This window comes from Sphaerodactylus townsendi, linkage group LG01 (assembly GCF_021028975.2).
Source record: "Sphaerodactylus townsendi isolate TG3544 linkage group LG01, MPM_Stown_v2.3, whole genome shotgun sequence".
NCBI classification, from domain to species: Eukaryota; Metazoa; Chordata; class Lepidosauria; order Squamata; family Sphaerodactylidae; genus Sphaerodactylus; species Sphaerodactylus townsendi.
In genome coordinates this window covers 170,283,150-170,303,421 of record NC_059425.1, presented here as the reverse complement: position 1 = coordinate 170,303,421, position 20,272 = coordinate 170,283,150, and the positions used below count along the sequence as shown (strand labels likewise).

General features: G+C 40.9%; 1 protein-coding gene across 1 annotated transcript in view; it reads left to right on the top strand.

Moving 5' to 3' along the window:
- The window catches only part of ATAD2B (ATPase family AAA domain containing 2B), a 91,143-nt gene that overhangs the window by 25,672 nt on the left and 45,199 nt on the right, over positions 1-20,272 (top strand). The window contains exons 7-16 of the mRNA XM_048506088.1: positions 561-669; positions 1,044-1,160; positions 1,943-2,018; positions 2,814-2,912; positions 4,460-4,571; positions 4,938-5,053; positions 6,872-7,046; positions 11,450-11,538; positions 12,754-12,913; positions 14,385-14,475. Coding sequence (XP_048362045.1) covers positions 561-669; positions 1,044-1,160; positions 1,943-2,018; positions 2,814-2,912; positions 4,460-4,571; positions 4,938-5,053; positions 6,872-7,046; positions 11,450-11,538; positions 12,754-12,913; positions 14,385-14,475 — 1,144 coding nt within the window. The remainder of the gene's footprint in view (positions 1-560; positions 670-1,043; positions 1,161-1,942; positions 2,019-2,813; positions 2,913-4,459; positions 4,572-4,937; positions 5,054-6,871; positions 7,047-11,449; positions 11,539-12,753; positions 12,914-14,384; positions 14,476-20,272) is intronic.

The following is a 20,272-nucleotide window of genomic DNA, read 5'->3' as shown; positions in this document are numbered from 1 at the left end:
ATAATAACATGTATATATAGATATAGATTCTTAATATTTTGGTTGATTATAATTTGCGTTAGTTGTTAAGACAAGGAAGGGAGGCTGAAATATGCAACACTGCATGTATTTTGCCTGTGGTTTTAGAATCGCTTTGCCTCTTTCTTTCCCCTTACCCCTTTCGCTAGGTATTATCCAGTTATCTATGTACCTGAGAGCCAGCGTGGTGTAGTGGTTAAGAGCAGGTGAATTCTAATCTGGAGAACCGGGTTTGACTCCCTATTCCTCCACATGAGTGGCAGAGGCTTATCTGGTGAACCAGATGCGTTTCCGCACTCCTACATTCCTGCTGGGTGACCTTGGGCTAGTCACAGTTCTTATGAACTCTCTTAGCCCTGCCTACCTCACAAGGTGTCTGCTGTGGGGAGAGGAAGAGACAGGAGCTTGTAAGCCACCTTGACTCTCCTTATAGGAGAGAAAGGTAGGATATAAATCCAAACCCTTCTTCTATCTTGGAAAAGGCCCTGCAGCACGTCCGTCATTCAGGTTGTTGAACGTGATGCAGTTTATTCTTGTTCTAGGAAAACATGGATATGTATTCACGTGTAAAGAGGAGGAGGAAATCATTGAGGAGAAACAGCTATGGAATCCAGAACCACCACGAAGTTTCCACTGAAGGGGAAGAAGAAGGTAATGATGACAGAGGTTAGCTTGTTTTGGTATATGCTGCTGCAAGTAACTGTGCCAAGAAGACAATATATGGGTACTAGATCCTGTCAGCACAGAGGTGCTAAGATTAGATCTGTCCCAAAAAATGAAATCTGTTGCCTAAACATTATGTTAACTTCCTAACGCTTATTGGCTTTTCCAGTTGATTTAAAATCTTATCATCACCCATTGGGAAATTTATGCCGGTAAATTAATGGAGGAATACCATTTGAGCTAGAGTATTACACGTTTTTAAAAAGCAAATCATCAATAAAGTTATGAGCCTTTTAAAAAAAAAGTTATCGAAGAATTGTTTTTGAAATTGGACACCATTTCTTTGGGTCTCTCCTTTCCAGAATCTCAAGAAGAAGATGGAGATATTGAAGCTGAGGAGGCAGAGGGAGAAGAAAATGATCGTCCCTATAATTTGAGACAAAGAAAAACAGTGGAAAGATATCAGGCACCTCCTATAGGTAAGAGAGAAAGGGCTGAAATCTAATTTCAGTCACAATGGATGTAGCCTATTATAGTAATTCTGACATTTAGTCAGCTAACTTTACCGGTATCACATTCTAAGGCCTTCTGTTCGGCTAGATGACTTGTATCTCACACTGTTCACTTTCCTCTGAGGATTATTTTCATTTAGCAGCAGAGAAATCTCAACAGCCCCACCCTTCATCTGACTAGAAAAATACTGCTCATTTCTGTGTTTCGTCAACTGCATGCTTTGTAAGTGTATGGTGGGTAGGATGGTTCTCTTTTCTGTTAGGCAACTCCGTGCAGTTGTGACTTGTTCAGTGAAAACCACATAGGTATGATGCATTTTGGCGTTTACCATTATACGTTTGGAACTATTTTGATGATGCTTCTCCCAGCTTGTGTGCGCCTTGGGATGAGGAGATGGTTTTGGGCTGACTCGATTCTTACCTGTTCCCACTGCAGGGGACTCACAGAACCCTGAACTTCTCTGCAATATTATTTGTAGTAGTCTAAGGACTAAGTTACTGCGTAAACATTTTGGATGCAATCCCATGGGAATGGCGCCTACTTGGCAGTCGTTGGGATTTGAGGCAACAGATGACATTGGAGATAGGAGGAAGATGCTGGGGCTTGACTTTCTTACATAAATAACTGGCTTGTGGGGTTTTTTTCACAATACTTAATAGTAAGGATTTGTTTAGATCTCTAACAGAATTCTATGCAAAATTCTCCAGTGTTGTAAAACAGTCTCTGTGACTCTTGTACTATTATTCAGTGCCAGCCCACCAGAAGAAAAGGGAAAATGCATTGTTTGACATCCACAGGTCTCCTGCTAGAAGAAGCCACATCAGGTAAATGATGCATTTTGCACATACATGTTCACGGTTTATGGGTGTTTTAGAAAGTTTCTGGCCTAGAAAAGCATTTAGCAGCAGTTGGCGTAGTGATTAAGAGCAGGTGTACTCTAATCTGGAGGAACTGGGTTTGATTCCCTGCTCTGCCGATTGAGCTGTGCACTCTAATCTGGAAGTTTGATTCCCCGCTCTGCCACTTGAGCTGTGGAGGCTTATCTGGGGAATTCAGATTAGCCTGTGCACTCCAACACATGCCAGCTGGGTGACCTTGGGCTAGTCACAGTTCTTCTGAGCTCTCTCAGCCCCACCTACCTCACAGAGTGTTTGTTGTGAGGGGGGAAGGGCAAGGAGATTGTAAGTCCCTTTGAGTCTCCTTACAGGAGAGAAATGGGGGATATAAATCCAACTCTTCTTCTTCCGAATTAAGCAACTGTATAAAAATAAAAAGATAAGCCTACGCACTGTGATACTTTAACTTTGTTAGTTAGATATAAAGAGGCTGGAAGTTTTATTGCATGGTAGTAATGCAGAAAGTCTTGCTTTGGTTTTTTCTCCCTGTCATACTTCGCATATTTTCTTTCTCATGTCTAAACTGTTCTAAGAACTATCAGACCTCTCTAAAAAAGAATGTACGAAGGCAAGAATTCTTAGTCTGTTCGCCGCGTTTGTTCTTTATGGAAACTGAAGACAGCATAATCTTAAGATTTGAGTGTTTTACTGGCATTTACTTTTAGCCAGGGACAACAAGAGTACATGCTGTTCCTCACTGAAATGTTTTTGTTGTTTCTGTAGGAGAAAAAAGCATGCCATTCATAGCAGTGATACAACCTCATCAGATGAAGAACGCTTTGAAAGAAGAAAATCTAAGAGCATGGCAAGGGCAAGGAACAGGTACGCTTTTTTTTTCTGCTTTCAAAATTAAATTGGAAAAACAGCTGCGGGGAGGAGTCGATTCTGTAAGCTTGACTGAGTCAAACCTGACTGAGTCAAACTTTTATGATGAGTCAAACAATTGAGCCAATCATCTAGCTCAGTATTATTTAATTTGACCAGAAGCTTTAAGGATAGGACAGCTGACTGGTGTGATTAGAGCCATCTTTTCCCATATGTTCCTGCCCAGGAATTAAGCTCACAGAGAGGGTCCCTCCTGATTTTCCCGTTGACCAAAGAAGTTAAACCAAGGGGGGGGGGGGAGTGCATGAGAAAGGGCCTTTTCGGTGGCGGCCCCACTATTATGGAATTACCTCCCTAGGGAGGTGTGCCTGACCCATTTACTTTAAGCCTTTAGGAGATGGTCAAAGATGGTTTATTCAGGATATCATTGGATTAGTTTCGGGTTTTTCCCCACTATTTATTGTAAATGGTGATTTTAATTTGTGGGTTTTTGGTGTATTTCCTTTTTATTCTGTTTAGGTTATTCATATTGTAAGTTGTCTAGAGTCCCAGAGGGCAGGAAAGGGGACGAATAAACATTTTTAATAAATAAGTGGAATATATCCCCTTTTTATATATATATAGGACCTGCTAATCTTCATTTGCATGCTGTTTTCTCTTTCATGCTGGGGAGGATCCATGACTCACTGGCAGAGCAACTGTTTTGCATTCACAAGGTCCCAAATTCAACACCCCCCACCCCCATCTCCCAGCATTTCCAATTGAAAGACTCAGTAGATGATATGAGAGATCTGGATCTGAGATCCTGGAAGGCTATTGTAAGTCATGGTGGGCAGTCGTAACTTCCGTGGACCAGTGGTCGAACAGAGTATAAGGCAGCATCTCTTGGAGGTGGAGGACATCTTAGTGGGTGATTTCCACCCCATCTCAGGGAGGCAGGAACAAGAATTCCATCACTTCCTGCTGAGTCTTTGTGTCATTTTCCCCCATGAGAACAGATACATTTTTCAGATGTTTGCACATATTGTGCAACCTGTATGTGGCTTAAAAGAAAAATAAAAGTCACTAAGGCAGCAGTAAAAGCAAGGTGACTTGAAACCAGTGGCAGTGTAGTCAGAAAAAAGGTATCGTGAAAGTGACGTTATATTAAAATCAATTTAAAATGAAGAAAATGACCCTGCTTTATTCTAGATCTCAGGATTAAATTGAGACATATAAAAATCATCTGGAAATATTGGGGTATATCCAACCACCTGTGGACTTTGCAGAGTGGGAGTTTAATACTTCCCCCTCCCGTTGTTGTCTACTGTTCTCGCCCCATTCCTAGAAATCAGAAGACCGCAGGAACAAAATTGGGGGTAAAGTGGGAGGAGGAAATAATCAGCAATCACGTCCCCTTTCACAGAGTCTTAAGTACCATTAAGTCCTTGAAACATGCATGCTTGGGTATGTTCCATTTTCTGCACATGTGCATGACTTCCTTCAATTGTAGCCTTGCTCTGCCTCAAACCAAATTAAGCCTTGTTTGGGTTTGTCCCAAGTAGATGTCTGCCTATGAACTTCAGAGCCGAAGACTTGGCCAGTGGAATCCTTCGCGAGCGAGTGAAAGTCGGTGCGAGCTTGGCGGATGTAGACCCGATGATTCTCGACAAATCAGTACGCTCAGTTTGTCTTTCTATCTGTGCGCCTACTAAAGAAAATGAGTTAGAGTATATGAGCAGATTGTAAAACACACAATAAATGTAAGTTAAATAGCATTAATTAAATCAGTTTTTACAAACTGCTTTTTGTACATGAGTCATTGTGTGTCCTAGACCAGATTGGGTAATGTGTGTTTTGCAAGTTGTTTTGAAGGAATAATAGCATGAAATAGACAAAAGAGACAGTGAGATTTCACTTTACAATTGTTAAAAACCAATGCTTGATTATTCTCGTTAATTGGTCTTGTCGTGAGCGGGGCCTCTGGCCCAGTACCAATTGAATGAGACACCAGTACAGCACAAGTTGTTTTCTTTTTCCTAGGTGCGCTTTGACAGCATAGGGGGTTTAAGCAACCACATTCATGCACTTAAGGAAATGGTTATATTTCCTCTTTTATACCCTGAAATCTTTGAGAAATTCAAAATTCAGCCACCGAGGTAGGTGTTTTTTTAATCCTTTGTAATTTGTTTGTATTGTATTTTTTTTTCTGAGGGAAACCTCAATCTTGCTTTATGAAGCAGAAACCAGCAACTGTGAATCTTTTTGCCATGAACAGGCCATAGTGAACGCACCTCCTAGCCCTCACCCAGAGCTGTGAACCTGGAAGTGAAATGAGTGCAGACGGAAGTAAAAAGACTAGCTGGCACACTGAGGAAATCATCCCCCATTCTTTAAGGGAGCCATCTTGGAAAGTTAGTTTCCCAGTTGTTGTAACAAATAGGAAAGAAAATAAAAACAGGAATTGAGTATTTGTTTTCCTGTCTGCATGTGTACATCAGGCTTTTTGTGAAGGGCAAGTTTTTTCCAGATGTGATTTAAAAGCCCATCAGCATTTTGGATTTGTCTTTGAAAGATTGAATTTTTTTTTTAAAAAAAAGGCTGGTGCAAAAAATCAGTAGAAACGAGATGAGATTCTTTTTGGGTCCTTCAAAGCCTTTGACAGAATTTCAAGAGGTTATCAAGAAGCAATACATGGCTTGGTGACCTGACGTTAGATCTCACACCTTCAAGGAATAAACAGACTCTGGATTCTTGATCAGAAGTGTTCCTTGAAAGGCCACGAAGCACACAGCTTGAGAAAGCCAGTTCTGCCAGACCTGGCTCAGCTGGCCCCGAGAGATTCCCCCCTCCTGTTTTCACAAAGAATGTGTGAAAGGAGTTATTTTGGAGCTTAGGCGCCCCAAGGTCGGGGCTAGGGAACAGTACAGCCACCTGGCATGTCTACCTCCATGAGACAACAGGCACATCCTGTTTCCTCTTCGAAGCAACCCATAAAGATCAATAGAAGCTAAAGGAAAGTCCCTTTACATAAAACAGGCTGGTTGCGTATACCCTGTGACAATTCCACTGAAGCGAGAGTATCCTTCCATCACCCAGATACGATCTCTGTCAATGCAAATTGTTACAAACAGCAATGAGCTAGGAAAGCCCCTCAATCACCAGGCACTGTTCCGGACACCTGACATGTTTGTATAGTTGGGAGATAGCCAAGGCAAGAGCTTTTTTTGACAGAAGCGAAATGGTTCAATTTGCTCGGGTGCTGTGTGGTTTCCGGGCTGTATGGCCGTGTTCTAGCAGCATTCTCTCCTGACGTTTCGCCTGCATCTGTGGCTGGCATCTTCAGAGGATCTTCTGAAGATGCCAGCCACAGATGCAGGCGAAACGTCAGGAGAGAATGCTGCTAGAACACGGCCATACAGCCCGGAAACCACACAGCACCCCAGTGATTCCGGCCGTGAAAGCCTTTGACAATACATGGTTCAGTTTAGTTTTGCCAGTCTTGTCATGCATTTGTTGATCTTCTCCCCTCCTCCCCACACCCAGTTTTAGTAAACTGTTGAGGTCCCATTTACGTATAAGTTGAGATATTTTAAGCTTATAATTCAAAGGAGCATTATAATGTTCATCTCCGCAAAACAACCTTTGGCAAATCATCTGATGTAGGTTTTAGTGTATGATTCTTTTATAGTATGAAACAGCCAACTGACCTGATGAATTAGGCACTGGCAACACCTGAAAAGCATGTTTGTTTTGGGTTCAAATTTCCATAGCAAGAATTTTCTTAAGTAGTTTGGAATAAAGAGAATTTATAACTTAAAAAAGAGAACGTTTTCCTTTGTAGATTGTAGTCACTTGCTTTTTCCAAAGCGTTCTGAAAAGATGGATAGTCATTTTCTCTAAGTGGTTGGCAACTATAAATATCATGCAAGACAGCAAAGAAACAGTGATTACAATGTTTGTCCATTTATCTTCAGGGGCTGTTTATTTTATGGTCCTCCTGGAACAGGTAAAACTTTGGTAGCTAGAGCTCTGGCTAACGAATGCACCCAAGGAGAGAGAAAGGTTGCTTTCTTTATGAGGAAAGGAGCAGACTGTCTCAGCAAATGGGTTGGAGAATCTGAACGGCAACTCCGACTCCTGTTTGACCAAGTTAGTACTCAATATTTATGTTCAGTTGTTTCTTTCTGGGCTGAATGTGAACAGGGAGGTGAGCCAACACTTTCAATAATGGCTGAAAACATTCTTCTTGCAGTGCATTGTGGGATGGGGTTGGCAGAAGGGCACGAAGGCTGAACAATAAAAGAAACATGCCACATTTTCCGAACTTGTTGTCATATAACCGAATCAGGTTGGCTACTGTTACGACAGAATATGGAGGAACAGAATGGTTTCTGATAGGAGTATAGTGTCTGGATCGAGGGATGTAATTGTACCTCTCTATTCTGCATTGGTTAGACCTCACCTGGAATATTGTGTACAGTTCTGGGCACCGCATTTCAAGAAGGATATTGACAAGCTGGAATGGGTCCAGAGAAGGGCAACCAAAATGGTAAAAGGTGTGGAATCCATGGCCTAAGTCAAGAGGAGAGACTTAAGGAGCTGGGTATGCTTAGTTTGGTGAAGAGAAGGTTAGCAGGTGACATGATATCCATGTTTAGATATTTGAAGGGATGTCATGTTGGTGAGGGAGCAAGCTTGTTTTCTGCTGCTCCAGAGATTAGGACCAGGAGTAATGGGTTCAAGGTGAAGAAAAAGAGATTCCACCTAAACATCAGGAAACACTTCCTGATAGTAAGGGCTGTTCAACAGTAGAATGCACTACCTCTGAGTGTGGTGGAGTCTCCTTCTTTGGAGGTTTTTAAACAAGCACTGTTTAAGAAGTGCTTTGATTGTGTGTTCCTGCATTGCAGGGGGCTGGCCTTGATGGCCCTTGTGGTCTCTCCCAACTCTAGGATTCTGTGATTCTGTTTTATCTTTCCATCTGTACAGTCTTCTTCACACAACGTGTGATTGGTGTTTGGAATATGCTGCCACAGGAGGTGGTTATGGCCACTAACCTGGATAGCTTTAAAAAGGGCTTGGACAGATTTATGGAGGAGAAGTCGATCTATGGCTACCAATCTTGATCCTCCTTGATCTCAGATTGCAAATGCCTTAGCAGACCAGGTGCTCAGGAGCAGCAGCAGCAGAAGGCCATTGCTTTCACATCCTGCATGTGAGCTCCCAAAGGCACCTGGTGGGCCACTGCGAGTAGCAGAGTGCTGGACTAGATGGACTCTGGTCTGATCCAGCAGGCTAGTTCTTATGTTCTATATATGTCTATATGCAGAACATATAAGAAAAACTGGATTAGATTTAGATTAATTGAGTGAAACTTGCTGGGAGGGACATTAACAATTCGAGATATGCTGATGATAGCACATTATTGGCAGAAAACGTGAAGGCTTTAAATGTGAAGACTGTTACCACGTACGAGTGTGAAAAAAAACCGACAGTAAGAAAGATTCCTTTGAAATGTGGTGCTAGAGGAGAGTTTTACGGACACCACGGATCGTCATGGGTTCTAGATCAGATCAAGTCTGAACCGTTGCTAGAAGCTAAAATGATTAAACTGGTAGCTATCTGACTTTGGTCACATGATGAGAAGACAAGCGTCACTGTAAAGACAATAATGCTGGGGAAAGTTGAAGGCAGAGGAGAAAAAGACAGTCATCCAACATGAGATGGATTGATTCTATGAAGGAAGCCCTCAGTTTGCAAGACTTGAGCAAGGATGTTCATGACGGGACTTTTGGGGGAGAATGTTGATTCGAGTTGGTAGTGACTTGGCTGCGCTTAACAAGCGCACAAAAACGTTATGAGTATCACTTCAAGAAAGAGAATGCATGGAGGTATAGAGTTAGGTTCAGAGAGCAAAAGCAGTGGCTGCAAGTAGTCATTAAAAATCATGGGCATGTAGTGGCTTGTTTCATGTTGTGGAGCCATTCTCCCCACAGCGGTGTATCTGCCAAAAACAAATATTTGATGCAGTTCTAGTTGTATTGTATCTGCATTTAATTGCACAGAGCAAATACATCGGTATGAAGGAAACTGAGTGGTAGCTCTAGAGAGAGGCTAGATTTCTAGTCCAGAGAAATGTGCCAGAAAGGATCGTAACGTTTTTGTATCTGAACATGTGGAAGGTACTTTTGGAGATGCATATTTATTAGAAATGGGTTAAATGTGATAACAAGCTGCTAGAGTTCTTAGAACTCAGGATGTTGCTCTTACAGCAAGAACATTGTTAGTGGGGTCCGAAAAGCATACAAGAGATCAGCATTTTGTAATTTTTCAAACACATTTTATGTAAGGAACGTTGGCCCTTTGGTTTTTGTACGTCATGTCAGAAATCGGATGCCCCGTTCATAGATTATGCAGTCACTGATGTTCATACACAAGTGCTGTTTTGGTCCCCCATCAAGACAGACCATCTGTTGGGGCTTGATGTGATAGCAAGGAATGCGGTGGAAGAAAGGTGCCTTATGTTTTCTTGCATGGATGCTTCGTTCTTATTTGTGCAGCACATGGGATACTGAGAGCAAAGGGAATTGGTGTGCCATAGAAGGATATGTTGGAGATCTGGTTGAGAGCCAGTGTAGTGTGGTGGTTAAGGTATCTGGCTAGCATTTGGGAATCCCAGGTCCAAATTTGCCATGGAAACTTGCTGGGTGATTGTGGGCCAGTTGCACACTCTCAGCATTGATCCCGAAGGTATTAAAGTAGGAGACCTCAACGGAATGAAGAAGAAGTAATAGAAGAGTTTGGATTTATATCCCACCTTGCTCTCCTGTAAGGAGTCTCAATGTGGCTTCCTTTCCCTTCCTCTCCCCACAACAGACACCTTGTGAGGCAAGTGGAGCTTCAGAGAGAACTGTGACTAGCCCAAGGTCACCCAGCAGGAATTTAGGAGTGCAGAAACACACCTGGTCCACCATATAATCCTCTGCCACTCAGGTGGAGGAGTGGGGAATCAAACCCCATTCTCCAGAGTAGAATCCGCCTTCTCTTAACCACGATACCTCCCTGGCTGAATGCCAGAATCACAACAGAGAGGCAGTCAGTGATGAATGAACGTCTCTTACTTTGAAAACCCTATGGGATCACCACAAGTCAGCTGCCACTTGATGGCATGTTAAGCACAAACACATATATATGGAATTATCTTTTTTATAAACATTTGACAATAAGACTGCATTCTTCAGTGGAAGCTTTAGTCAACTTTTGACTCATTTTATTGGTCCTTCTCAAGACCTCTTCTGTTCCTTCTTGCTGTAAATAATATATGTCCTTTTAAAAAGAAAATGTCATTGAATATATATTTTAAATGTACCCAGATTCTGGGCCATGCAAGAGTTGATGGGGTATTAAATATGAAAATGTCCCATTTCTCACGGATGGGAAACCAAACTCCTTCTCTGTTCAGTAACTGTTCCCCTAAACCAGTGATGGCGAACCTTTTCGAGACCGAGTGCCCAAACTGCAACCCAAAACCCACTTACTTATTGCAAAGTGCCAACTGACAATTTAACCTGACTACTGAGGTTTTAGTTTAGAAAAAAACAGTTGGCTCAGGAGTAAGCTTGGTGGTAGTCAGTGGCTTTCCTTTGAAGCAACCATGCAACTCTTCCAATGGGTGAATCACGACCCTAGGAGGGTTTACTCAGAAGCAAGCCCCATTGCCAGCAACCGAGCTTGCTCCTAGGTAAAGGATTGTGCTTTAATTCTTTGCATGAAAATCAGTGGGGTTTAACAGCGCTTAACAGGGTTACCTACACTGCTTCCCCAAAACTAGGTCTTGGGTTTAATGCTAATAATTGAGCCCAGCGGCCCAGGCCAGCCTAGATGTGGGGGGTGGGGACGGGACTCTGCACATGTCCACAGAGAGGGCTCTGAGTGCCACCTCTGGCACCAGTGCCATAGGTTCGCCACCACTGCCCTAAACAGTAATGTTTACATTACTCTCATATGTCTCAACAGATTGTCACAGGTGCGTAGTTCGCAAAGGTCATATGACCTACAATCACATCTAATGTGAGACATGGTTCCTTTCAGAAGCAACTTAAAAAGCCTAATATTGAATGCGTTTTATGCGGTACACAATAAAATATAAAGTCCCCAAGTTTCAAGCATGGTTTTCCTTGAATAGGTTTTAGGTAGGGATGTTAAAGTAGTATTACATATTGATCTATCGAATTTTGCCCCCAGAACACCAGTAAAACTTCAGGTTCCTGACCAGAATTGTCTAGAGATGCTCTAAGGCCCCTTCCGCACATGCAGAATAATGCACTTTCAATCCACTTTCAGTGTACTTTGCAAGTGGATTTTACTGTGCGGAAGAGTAAAATCCACTTGCAAACAATTGTGAAAGTGGATTGAAAGTGCATTATTCTGCATGGGCGGAAGGGGCCATGGTCAAGTTTGTTGTAATTGCTGAAGATGCCAAAGCACCTTGCCTTTGGAGTATAAATAAATATGTTTCATGTTTATGACAAATATTGTTTCCCATTCGCCAGGCATACCTAATGAGGCCATCCATAATCTTTTTTGATGAAATAGATGGCTTGGCTCCAGTCCGTTCAAGCAGACAAGACCAGATTCACAGGTAATAGTGGTGTGTTACTTCTGAATGTATTGTCCACTTAAGCATATAAAAGTGCACATTCTTAATTTAGTCTGGGTTAGGATAAATTTTTTACATATGAATGGGGGATGAAAAAAAATACTGGCATTAAAACCTTACTGCACAATTCTATGTTGTGGAGCCAGTGAACTGTGCCTGGAGCAGCTCTGCTCATGGAATGCATAAATAAATTTAGTACTACTTTTGGACAAATTTTGGGATTTGATGGGTTGTTGCTGAGTGATTTAATCCCTGGTTTCTCCAGGCAAAGGACCTCAGGTGGTAGGTGTTAGAGGAAGACCTTTCTCTGCTTGCTTGCTTGCTTGCTTGCTTGCTTGCTTGCTTGCTTGCTTGCTTGGTTTGTTTGTTTGTTTGTTTGTTTGTTTGTTTGTTTGTTTGTTTGTTAGTTAGTTAGTTAGTTAGTTAGTTAGTTAGTTAGTTAGTTAGTTAGTTAGTTAGTTAGTTAATTTTTATTTGGACTTTTATACCGCCCCATCCCCGAGGGGCTCTGGGCGGTGTACAACATTAAAAAAACAGTTAAAATAAACTAGGTAAAACAATTAAAGCAGCAATAATAATAGGAGGCGTCCAGCGAACCCGATTGGAGACCCTCTGCCAGTCAAAGCAGACAGTACAGAGCTGGATGGACCAATGCTCTGAGTCAGCAGCAGACTCCACTGTTGCATGTTTGTATACTTGTTTGAGTGATGCTCTAGAGCACAGGTGTCAAACTTGCGGCCTTCCAAATGTTATGGACTACAGTTCCCATCATCCCCTGCCAGCATCATGCTGGCAGGGGGATGATGCGAACTGTAGTCCATAACATCTGGAGGGCCGCGAGTTTGACACCTGTGCTCTAGATGAAAAGCTGGATTCAAGTCCAGTAGCACCATATAGACCAGTGAGATTTTTGAGGTAAATAAAGTAGTGGAGCACATAAGAAGGTCTGAAGTATAAAATTCTAGTTCAGCAGTTTTGTGCTGAAATCACTGTTTAAAGTTCTTCCAATGACTAACGGCGCTTTCCAGGTCAGCACCAATTGTGTCTGCGTATGTGTTAATGCGGTTGATAAGCATGGACTAATTAGGTTGCAGTGGGACTGTGTATTTTATGTACTAATGTGCTTTTGGAACTGCTCTATTTACGTGTTTCGTATCTTTCTGTCTAAACTGAATTAATGAGAAAATGTTGTTTCAGCTCAATAGTATCTACTCTTCTTGCTCTCATGGATGGTCTGGACAACAGAGGCGAAATTGTTGTCATTGGTGCTACAAACAGACTTGATTCTATAGACCCAGCACTCAGGAGACCTGGTCGTTTTGACAGGGAATTTCTTTTCAGCTTGCCAGATCAAAAGGTAAAAAAAGAAAAAGGTTAAAGGACGTGTCCAAGCATTTTAAAATCTGTATGAAACAATACATTTCTCAAATCCTGACATTAAAAGAAACATATTGGATATTGGTATTAGCACAGTGCTTAGCACACTTAAAGTGTAAACGCTTTGGTTACAATTCAACATGTACTTGAGGGTACTTAAACTCATTACATTCTGTGATGCTCTGTATAATGAAATACGCCAATATGTAGCAGCAGTTCTCTCCCACCCACCCCCCAACCTTTCTTGTTCTTTGGTCATTTACCTGTGCTGATTTTTGAAATGAAGTGAACTTATTTGTTCCAAAGTAGCCTGTTTGTCTTGTAGTTTTTATGTTTTGCAGAGAAATGACTCTGTGAGTAAGCAGTAGTACAATATTAAATTAACCCTTTTCCATGCTGGCATTCTCACTGCAAATGCCAGCTTTTGTATGAGAGTAATTGATATGTTCATCGATGTATCTCTTCATTGTGATTTGAGGAGACTTGGAACTTGCTGGAAAGTCCTGTGTTAAACTCAACTACAATTTAGGTCAGAATTGAAATACTGTTGCTTGGTCACAGGTACAGCAGCAAACCATAGTTTGATGCTATGTGTACTAGACTTGGGGATTTTCTTGGACTTGCATGCTTTCTTTTACCCTTGTGCATAGTCAAATGATTGAATAGTTCTGGGTTTCTGTGGCAATCCATACTTTGCTGTTATCAGCAAGTTGTGGTTTTATGCTTAACCTGTGCTGCAGATTCCAGGCTGCTATTTTAAACCCTGGTTTCCTAGGGAAGCGCGTATGGCCATGATGGCGAACCTTTGGCACTCCAGATGTTATGGACTACAATTCCCATCAGCCCTGCCAATTGGCCATGCTGGCAGGGGCTGATGGGAATTGTAGTCCATAACATCTGGAGTGCCAAAGGTTCGCCACCACTGGCATATGGTGTCTTGCTGGGGAAAGGGGTCGAGCAAGCATGAATATTCCTGAGGGCTCTTTCACATAGAACTAAACCATGAGTTAACTATTATATTTGAACCATTTCTCTGCGTATTGAAATGTCGGATTCTTAATACTGTGCCAGATATGTTTTACTGTATTGTGATGCATTTACTTATCTGTTGAAATCACTGCTTTAAACTATTTAAATAATGTTCTGTTAGAATGAATTAATGAAGCATTTTGTGCTATTTGTGGTGGTAAATCGAAAGGTGCATATTTGCTTCATATTAAATGGGAAGGCATAAATCGATTGCTACAAAATTCCTCATGCTTTTAAAGCAAAAAAATACATAGAGATTTAACTGGGGTGTTCTTTTAAATTTAATGATAATTGGAGGAGTGAAGCAAAAAAAGTTTTTTTTTAAATAATTTGAAAAGTACAGCAAAGGTAGTTTCTCTGTGTGTATGTGAAATCTTATTGAGGTACAGCTCTTAATTCTAAATTTCTTGTTTCTTTACCAGGCAAGAAAGCACATTTTACAAATTCATACCAGGGACTGGAACCCCAAATTGTCAGATCCATTTTTAGGAGAGTTAGCTGAAAAATGTGTTGGTGAGTGATATGATATTGACATTCTTTAGACATTCCAAATTCCTGCATATTAAGTTCTGTACGTGCATACAATCCTTTGATTAAACAGTTAATTTTAAAAATAAATTAATGCCTAATAGACAGTTTAAATATAACCAATTTATTATTCTCATGCCATCTTTGATCTTTCCTGTCGGCATCATGAATCCTCAATAAAATATGTTGGTAACCTTGGCATGGCCCCTGTTATTCCTTTCTAAGACAGAACATGGAAGGCTACCTAAAAACCCATGGGAATGCAGTTCATCTAGAGGAAAATGGATCGCAACCTTTTAATGCTACAAATAAAATTGGGATAGCATTTTCCTACACATGTGTGAATAAAGTTCTGCTTTTTTTTTTTTTGTTTAACTGAAAGTGGTTTTACAATTGAGAAGACTCGTGAGACTCCAGAAGACGTTAAGATGTGATTTAGGGTATGCTAGTGACTTGCACGGGATAGAAAAATTATCTCGATCTCTCTCTCACTCTAAAGTTTGGCACTGTGAATATCTGAAACCTCCTCCGGAGCACCAGACGTGAAATACTGAATAGCAGATTGGCTGTTGAGAATTAAAAATAGTTGATTTACCTGTAGATCGGAGAAGCTTGACATGTTTTAAACACAGTAAATGAAAACCTAAAAAAAAATGACCGTGGCCTCCTCAAAACCATTTTTCATCTTCTGCCAGTCTCATACTAGTCAACATTTTTTAAAGAGGAACAACGGCTTCAAATTAATTTGGGTCTGCTTCAGAACAGTAAATTTTTAAACTGAACACAGTCCATTCAGTCAGCTACTGTACATCCGAATTATCCTCTTCATCCACAGGGACATCTATCTTGGAAGCAGCATTCCTCCACTTATGATCTTCAAAGACCCCAACGTCTGGTGAGAAGAAAACCAAAATATCCAGCAAATGACAAATTAAACTTTGCCTGGTGTAAGAAAGCATGTGCCAAACCCCATTTCATATAGATTTTTCTAGAGATTTTGCGGAAGTCAGTGGGAGAAAGATAACATTATAATACCCCGTCATTCCTAGTAGTTCACCCTATTTCAGTTTGGAATAATTATAATACTTTCAGATTGCAAAAACATATATTATCAATATTATTAGGAAATGTGCCCTATACTGTGATGTGCCCAGTTGAATTTGCAGAGAAAATGTGTTGGAGGGGAGAAAATACTCAGATTGTCTGCTCTGATATGCCCGCTGAGCATCATTTATATTTCTAAATTGTATCTCAGTGCAGTTTTTCAGATGTGCAGCGCACATCTAGTCCAAGGCAAGTCTAGCTTCCAACACTTACAAAGAAATCGTCTCATTTTTGTTTGAAGAACTTGGAATGTGTAGCCTATTCAACATCTTGAAGTTCATTGAGACATTTTGATCATGGCTATTTCTTTTAGTCCTCTGTTGCAGTTGCTAACTCTTTCCATCACTCCCCTTGTGGGGGAACTCCTTGCTTTGATATGACCGGCCACAGACATTTGGATCTTAAAGAAGAAAATGATGGCTTGATTGTACAGAAATAATTTTGCTCTCTAGAGGCAGCGGTCATCAGTGGACGGAGAGTGGTCACTTGTGTGAAGTTCAATGTTAAGAATTTGAATAGAGGTTCTGTTGTAATTCACGTGTGGTTTTGCAATGCTCATTGACTTTGACAACAATGAGTTGATTTTGTATAAAAAATTACATGCCAAGGGGGTTTAAATAAGTTAATATGCAGAGAAGTAAATCTGCTACTAAAACAAACAACTGTGTGTATGTGGCCGGGGGGAGAGGAAATATTGAGACTCATTTTGTTGGAACTTACGAAAGCAATTGGGAAGTAGTCATATGTATGGAAAAGATTGGAATATGCATAAGACTCTGGGACCTGTGGTATGCCCTGAAAGCCATTTCCTGAATATACCTGCTTGCATGACAACAGGACAAAACTCCCACACTGCAGATGTATCCAAGTGACTTAAACAAGTGAGTCCTGCTATGTATTTCAGTGGAATGGGTAACAAAGATGTCCTGGCTTTATAGCCAATTTAATGCAGAGGAAGATTTCCTGTATCTTGACTTGTCTGCGTCATAACCAGGGTATCAGAACAAAGTTGTAAAATGTTTGTCATAAAAGTATTTGCCTCACTTGAAACCAGAGAATTTCCGTAGGAGCTCGACTGTTCCTGATAGGTTGCTCCAGAATTTTATACCTCGAATAGAAATCTCCGAATGCCCTATTAAAAATGTTAATGGATAATATATGTTCATAGAGAAATGGATAATAGGCACTAGCTTTTGTTTGTCTTCAAAACATCTTTAACCAAAACACTTTTTCACCTTTAGAAAAGAGTAAAATTCCCTCTCCTTTTTTCTTTCCAAAAAGATGGGGAAATTAATTCCTGGGCTAAAAAAGGTTATTTCCTTTCAGTTGCTCAGGTGTCAAACAGAATTGATGGCAAACAATTTATGCAGACGCTTCAAACCACTGACTGTAGACTAATGGAAATCTTAGTTGGCCTTACTTGAAAGGCACAGCAAAATACAGTTAACAGAAATAAGCAAATAGAGGAATCGTGTAGGAAGGAAAGAGGTAGCACAAAAATCCCCAAATGCCTTAGTACTGCTAAACAACTCCATTGGAACCTGATCACTGAAAATTTGATCAAAACGAAGTGGCCTGGAACCGCTTTACATTTAATGTCAGTGTATATTTTCACATGATCTGTACTGTCTTAAGAGACCACCTTGGTTTTTTGCTGCATGCAAAACTGAGGTCTGATCCTTCTGTTCGTCGCTTTGGTAATCGGATCCCTTTTCTTTTAATGTAGAAACTTATCACACCCCTGCCTCGTTTCAGAATATGTATATTGTTCTCCGGTGGTGCACTCATAATTTTGGCTGTTGTGAGGTATAAAAATAAGCCAAATAAATGTTCTGAACATTCACTGCTTTTTAAAAAATAATTTAGTGTTGAGTATATCCAATAAAATTGTCTCAGGTCTCGTCTTTCTCCCTTTCCAATCTACGACAGTTTGTCTGTGTTTAAAATGATCTCCCCCGGGCCCTGTAAGGGAAGGAGTGCAATACACACTCCTTCAAATGTTACTTCTAATAGTGACAGGGTCAAAATAATTTTAAAGTTCCCAGATGTCAGATTCAGTGTTTTTTTGTGAAGTCTTAGTTTTTTTCTTCCTGTAAGCTTACCTATTTTCACCATATGAGCTTTACCAGTATCTAAAATTTAAGATTCCTCTCACTTTGTGGTTTTTGCACGTTATCTGTTAGTAATAAGGGAAAAGAATTCATTTGGGATCAGAACTCCTGAGAATTGTACTGTGATAATGATGCAAAGGCTGTTTTTGTGATATGCTTCCAGTTCAGTGGAGATATAGAATCTATAATTAAGAAAGCACAGAAATTTGGGGTTCGAGTTCTAATTTAAAGTATTTGTTTTCTGGGAAAAGGCAAGCTGGACAGGGGTGTAAATCTCGGCCTGTTGATTCTTACTGAAGATGTTGAACACTGGCATATTTTCTCTGAACAGTAGCTTTTGTTTGGAAATGTACTATGTTAAATCTGCTTCACAAGTATTTACACATCGGTCAAATAATGTTCAAAATTAAAATACAAAGTCTTGACTGGATTCGATGCATTGTGGATTCCTGCATTACACTGCGCTTGCTTTATGCAGAATTAGGCGACGGGTGTTTAGTTCAGGGCTGACACCAGCTTTCCAAAGTCCCAAGTAGAGTAATGTGTTTCTCAGTGCCTACTGCCTGAAAACCTTTAGTGGGACATAACAGAGACTGAGACGGGGACCTTCGTCATGCAAACTATGTGCTCTGCCAGCACCTCCACTCTTGAATTTATCTGCTCAGAATTCTTTGGAACTGGTCATGCATTTCATGAAGTGTCAGATTCAAAGTGTGCTGTGGCAGCAGCAGCATGTCTTCTGTCTTATAACTATTTATCATTCCTGTCACAGGTCCTAGGGTATGGTTGAAGGCACATGTTTCAGACACCTGGCTGAGGCTAAGAAGGGGTGGGCCTTATCAGTGCCTGGTTGGAAAATGATCAGTGTACACATCGAGTTCATTTTTAGAAAGAAAGATGGGCTGCAGATAATAGTATAATTGGAAAGACTTCAGTGTATCCGTGATAATATGTGTAGGTTGTTAAATGCTGTTCATGCCCCTTCAGAGAAATTAAGAGCTGTGTTGCCTTACAGTGCACTTTCAGCCCCATCCACCTCACAGGGTGTCTGTTGTGGGGAGAGGAAGGGAAAGGAGATTGTCAGCCCCTTTGAGTCTCCTTACAGGAGAGAAAGGGGGGATATAAATCCAAACACTTCTTCTTTCAGATGTACTGTTTACAGATCGCATCAAATCTGCTGAGGCAATGCCTCAGTCCATATTTACTTTATTCACGTCCTAATGGACTCTGTGTTTTCAGCGCCTTCCTCCTCATTCAAGCTTACTGTTGTGCCTTTGACAACTTTCACTTTGTGTGGACATTTTCCTCAAATTAGAAGTTTTAACTGTATCAGAAGCGTGAATGCTGTCTCATTGACACCCCATCCTTCCTATAAAGGAGTTCGAGTGGCATTCAAAACATTCTCCCCCCTCTATTTTTCAAAATCCTCTCAGCAATTCTGTAGGGTAGGTTGAGTTGACAGTTGACCGAGTGAGGTCTGTTGTTCGTGTGTAGTCCAGGGCTACACAGACTCTCAGCATTTCAAAATGCACACAGGCAGTTCTAATAGGAGAAAATATTAGTTTGATTCTGAAAGGGAATTGCCAGTTGTCTCCATCTTTTCTCTCTTGCTCCATTGTTTTAAAAAGCGCCAGGGACTTTCAGTATCAAGACTGGCAGGGAAACCTTGTGCAGATTGGAATTGGGTACAATTCATTGGATCCAAGTCAGCGTGGGAGCTGACACCTTCCGTTTTACAAGGAGAAAAAAATTAAGAGTGGCATTTTGAGAGTGCAGAGGAACAACATACACTCGCTAAGCAGAGAAGTAAACAAAAATAGGCGCGTTCAGGGAATTCTGAAAGTGTGACTTTTAAATCAGTCTTGAAGTCTGACTAATACATGAAGGTAGTAGAGTCTGGATTGTGGGAAGCAAGAAAAACAATATATTGTGGCAGGAAAACTGTTAGAACATTTCACCTTCCTTGTTCATCATTGTTTTCACTACTGCCATGGTGTTAAAAAAAGGTTGAAAAACGGGAAGGTGCCCATGAATTTTAAAGGTATGTCTTATAAGGCAGGCTGACTTGGGATCCCTCAAGCTGAAGGCAGCAATTGACCAGGTATGTGAGGTGGCCCAGTAGGGGATCAAAAACATTTGGTTTTGCTGCCAGAGTAGGACTGCAAAAAATGTGGGGATTGTCAGCCACCAGACAGCATGAGAGTTTTGGGTTGCAACTCACCTTGGCAAGTCACAAATTATACAGGTTGGTGTCTTCTGTAATTGCTTAAATCAGGAAAGCTGTGGCCCTCAGATTGCAATGCTAGAACATTTTTGGAGGTCAATAATTCATAGGGTTTCCGAAAGCTGAAAATAACTTGGCGGCATTTAACATACATATACACATATAAAATCTCTCTAAAAACCCCACTATATATTTTAAGGTGCTGCTGAAAACAGGCTCTTAGTCATGGCTTTTCTTTTTGGACTTATGGTCAGACATCTCAAAAAACATGGAACTTTGTTTTTATATATGATGTCAGCAGCAATGATGTTATATGCACAGAAATGGAAAACTTCATCTATAA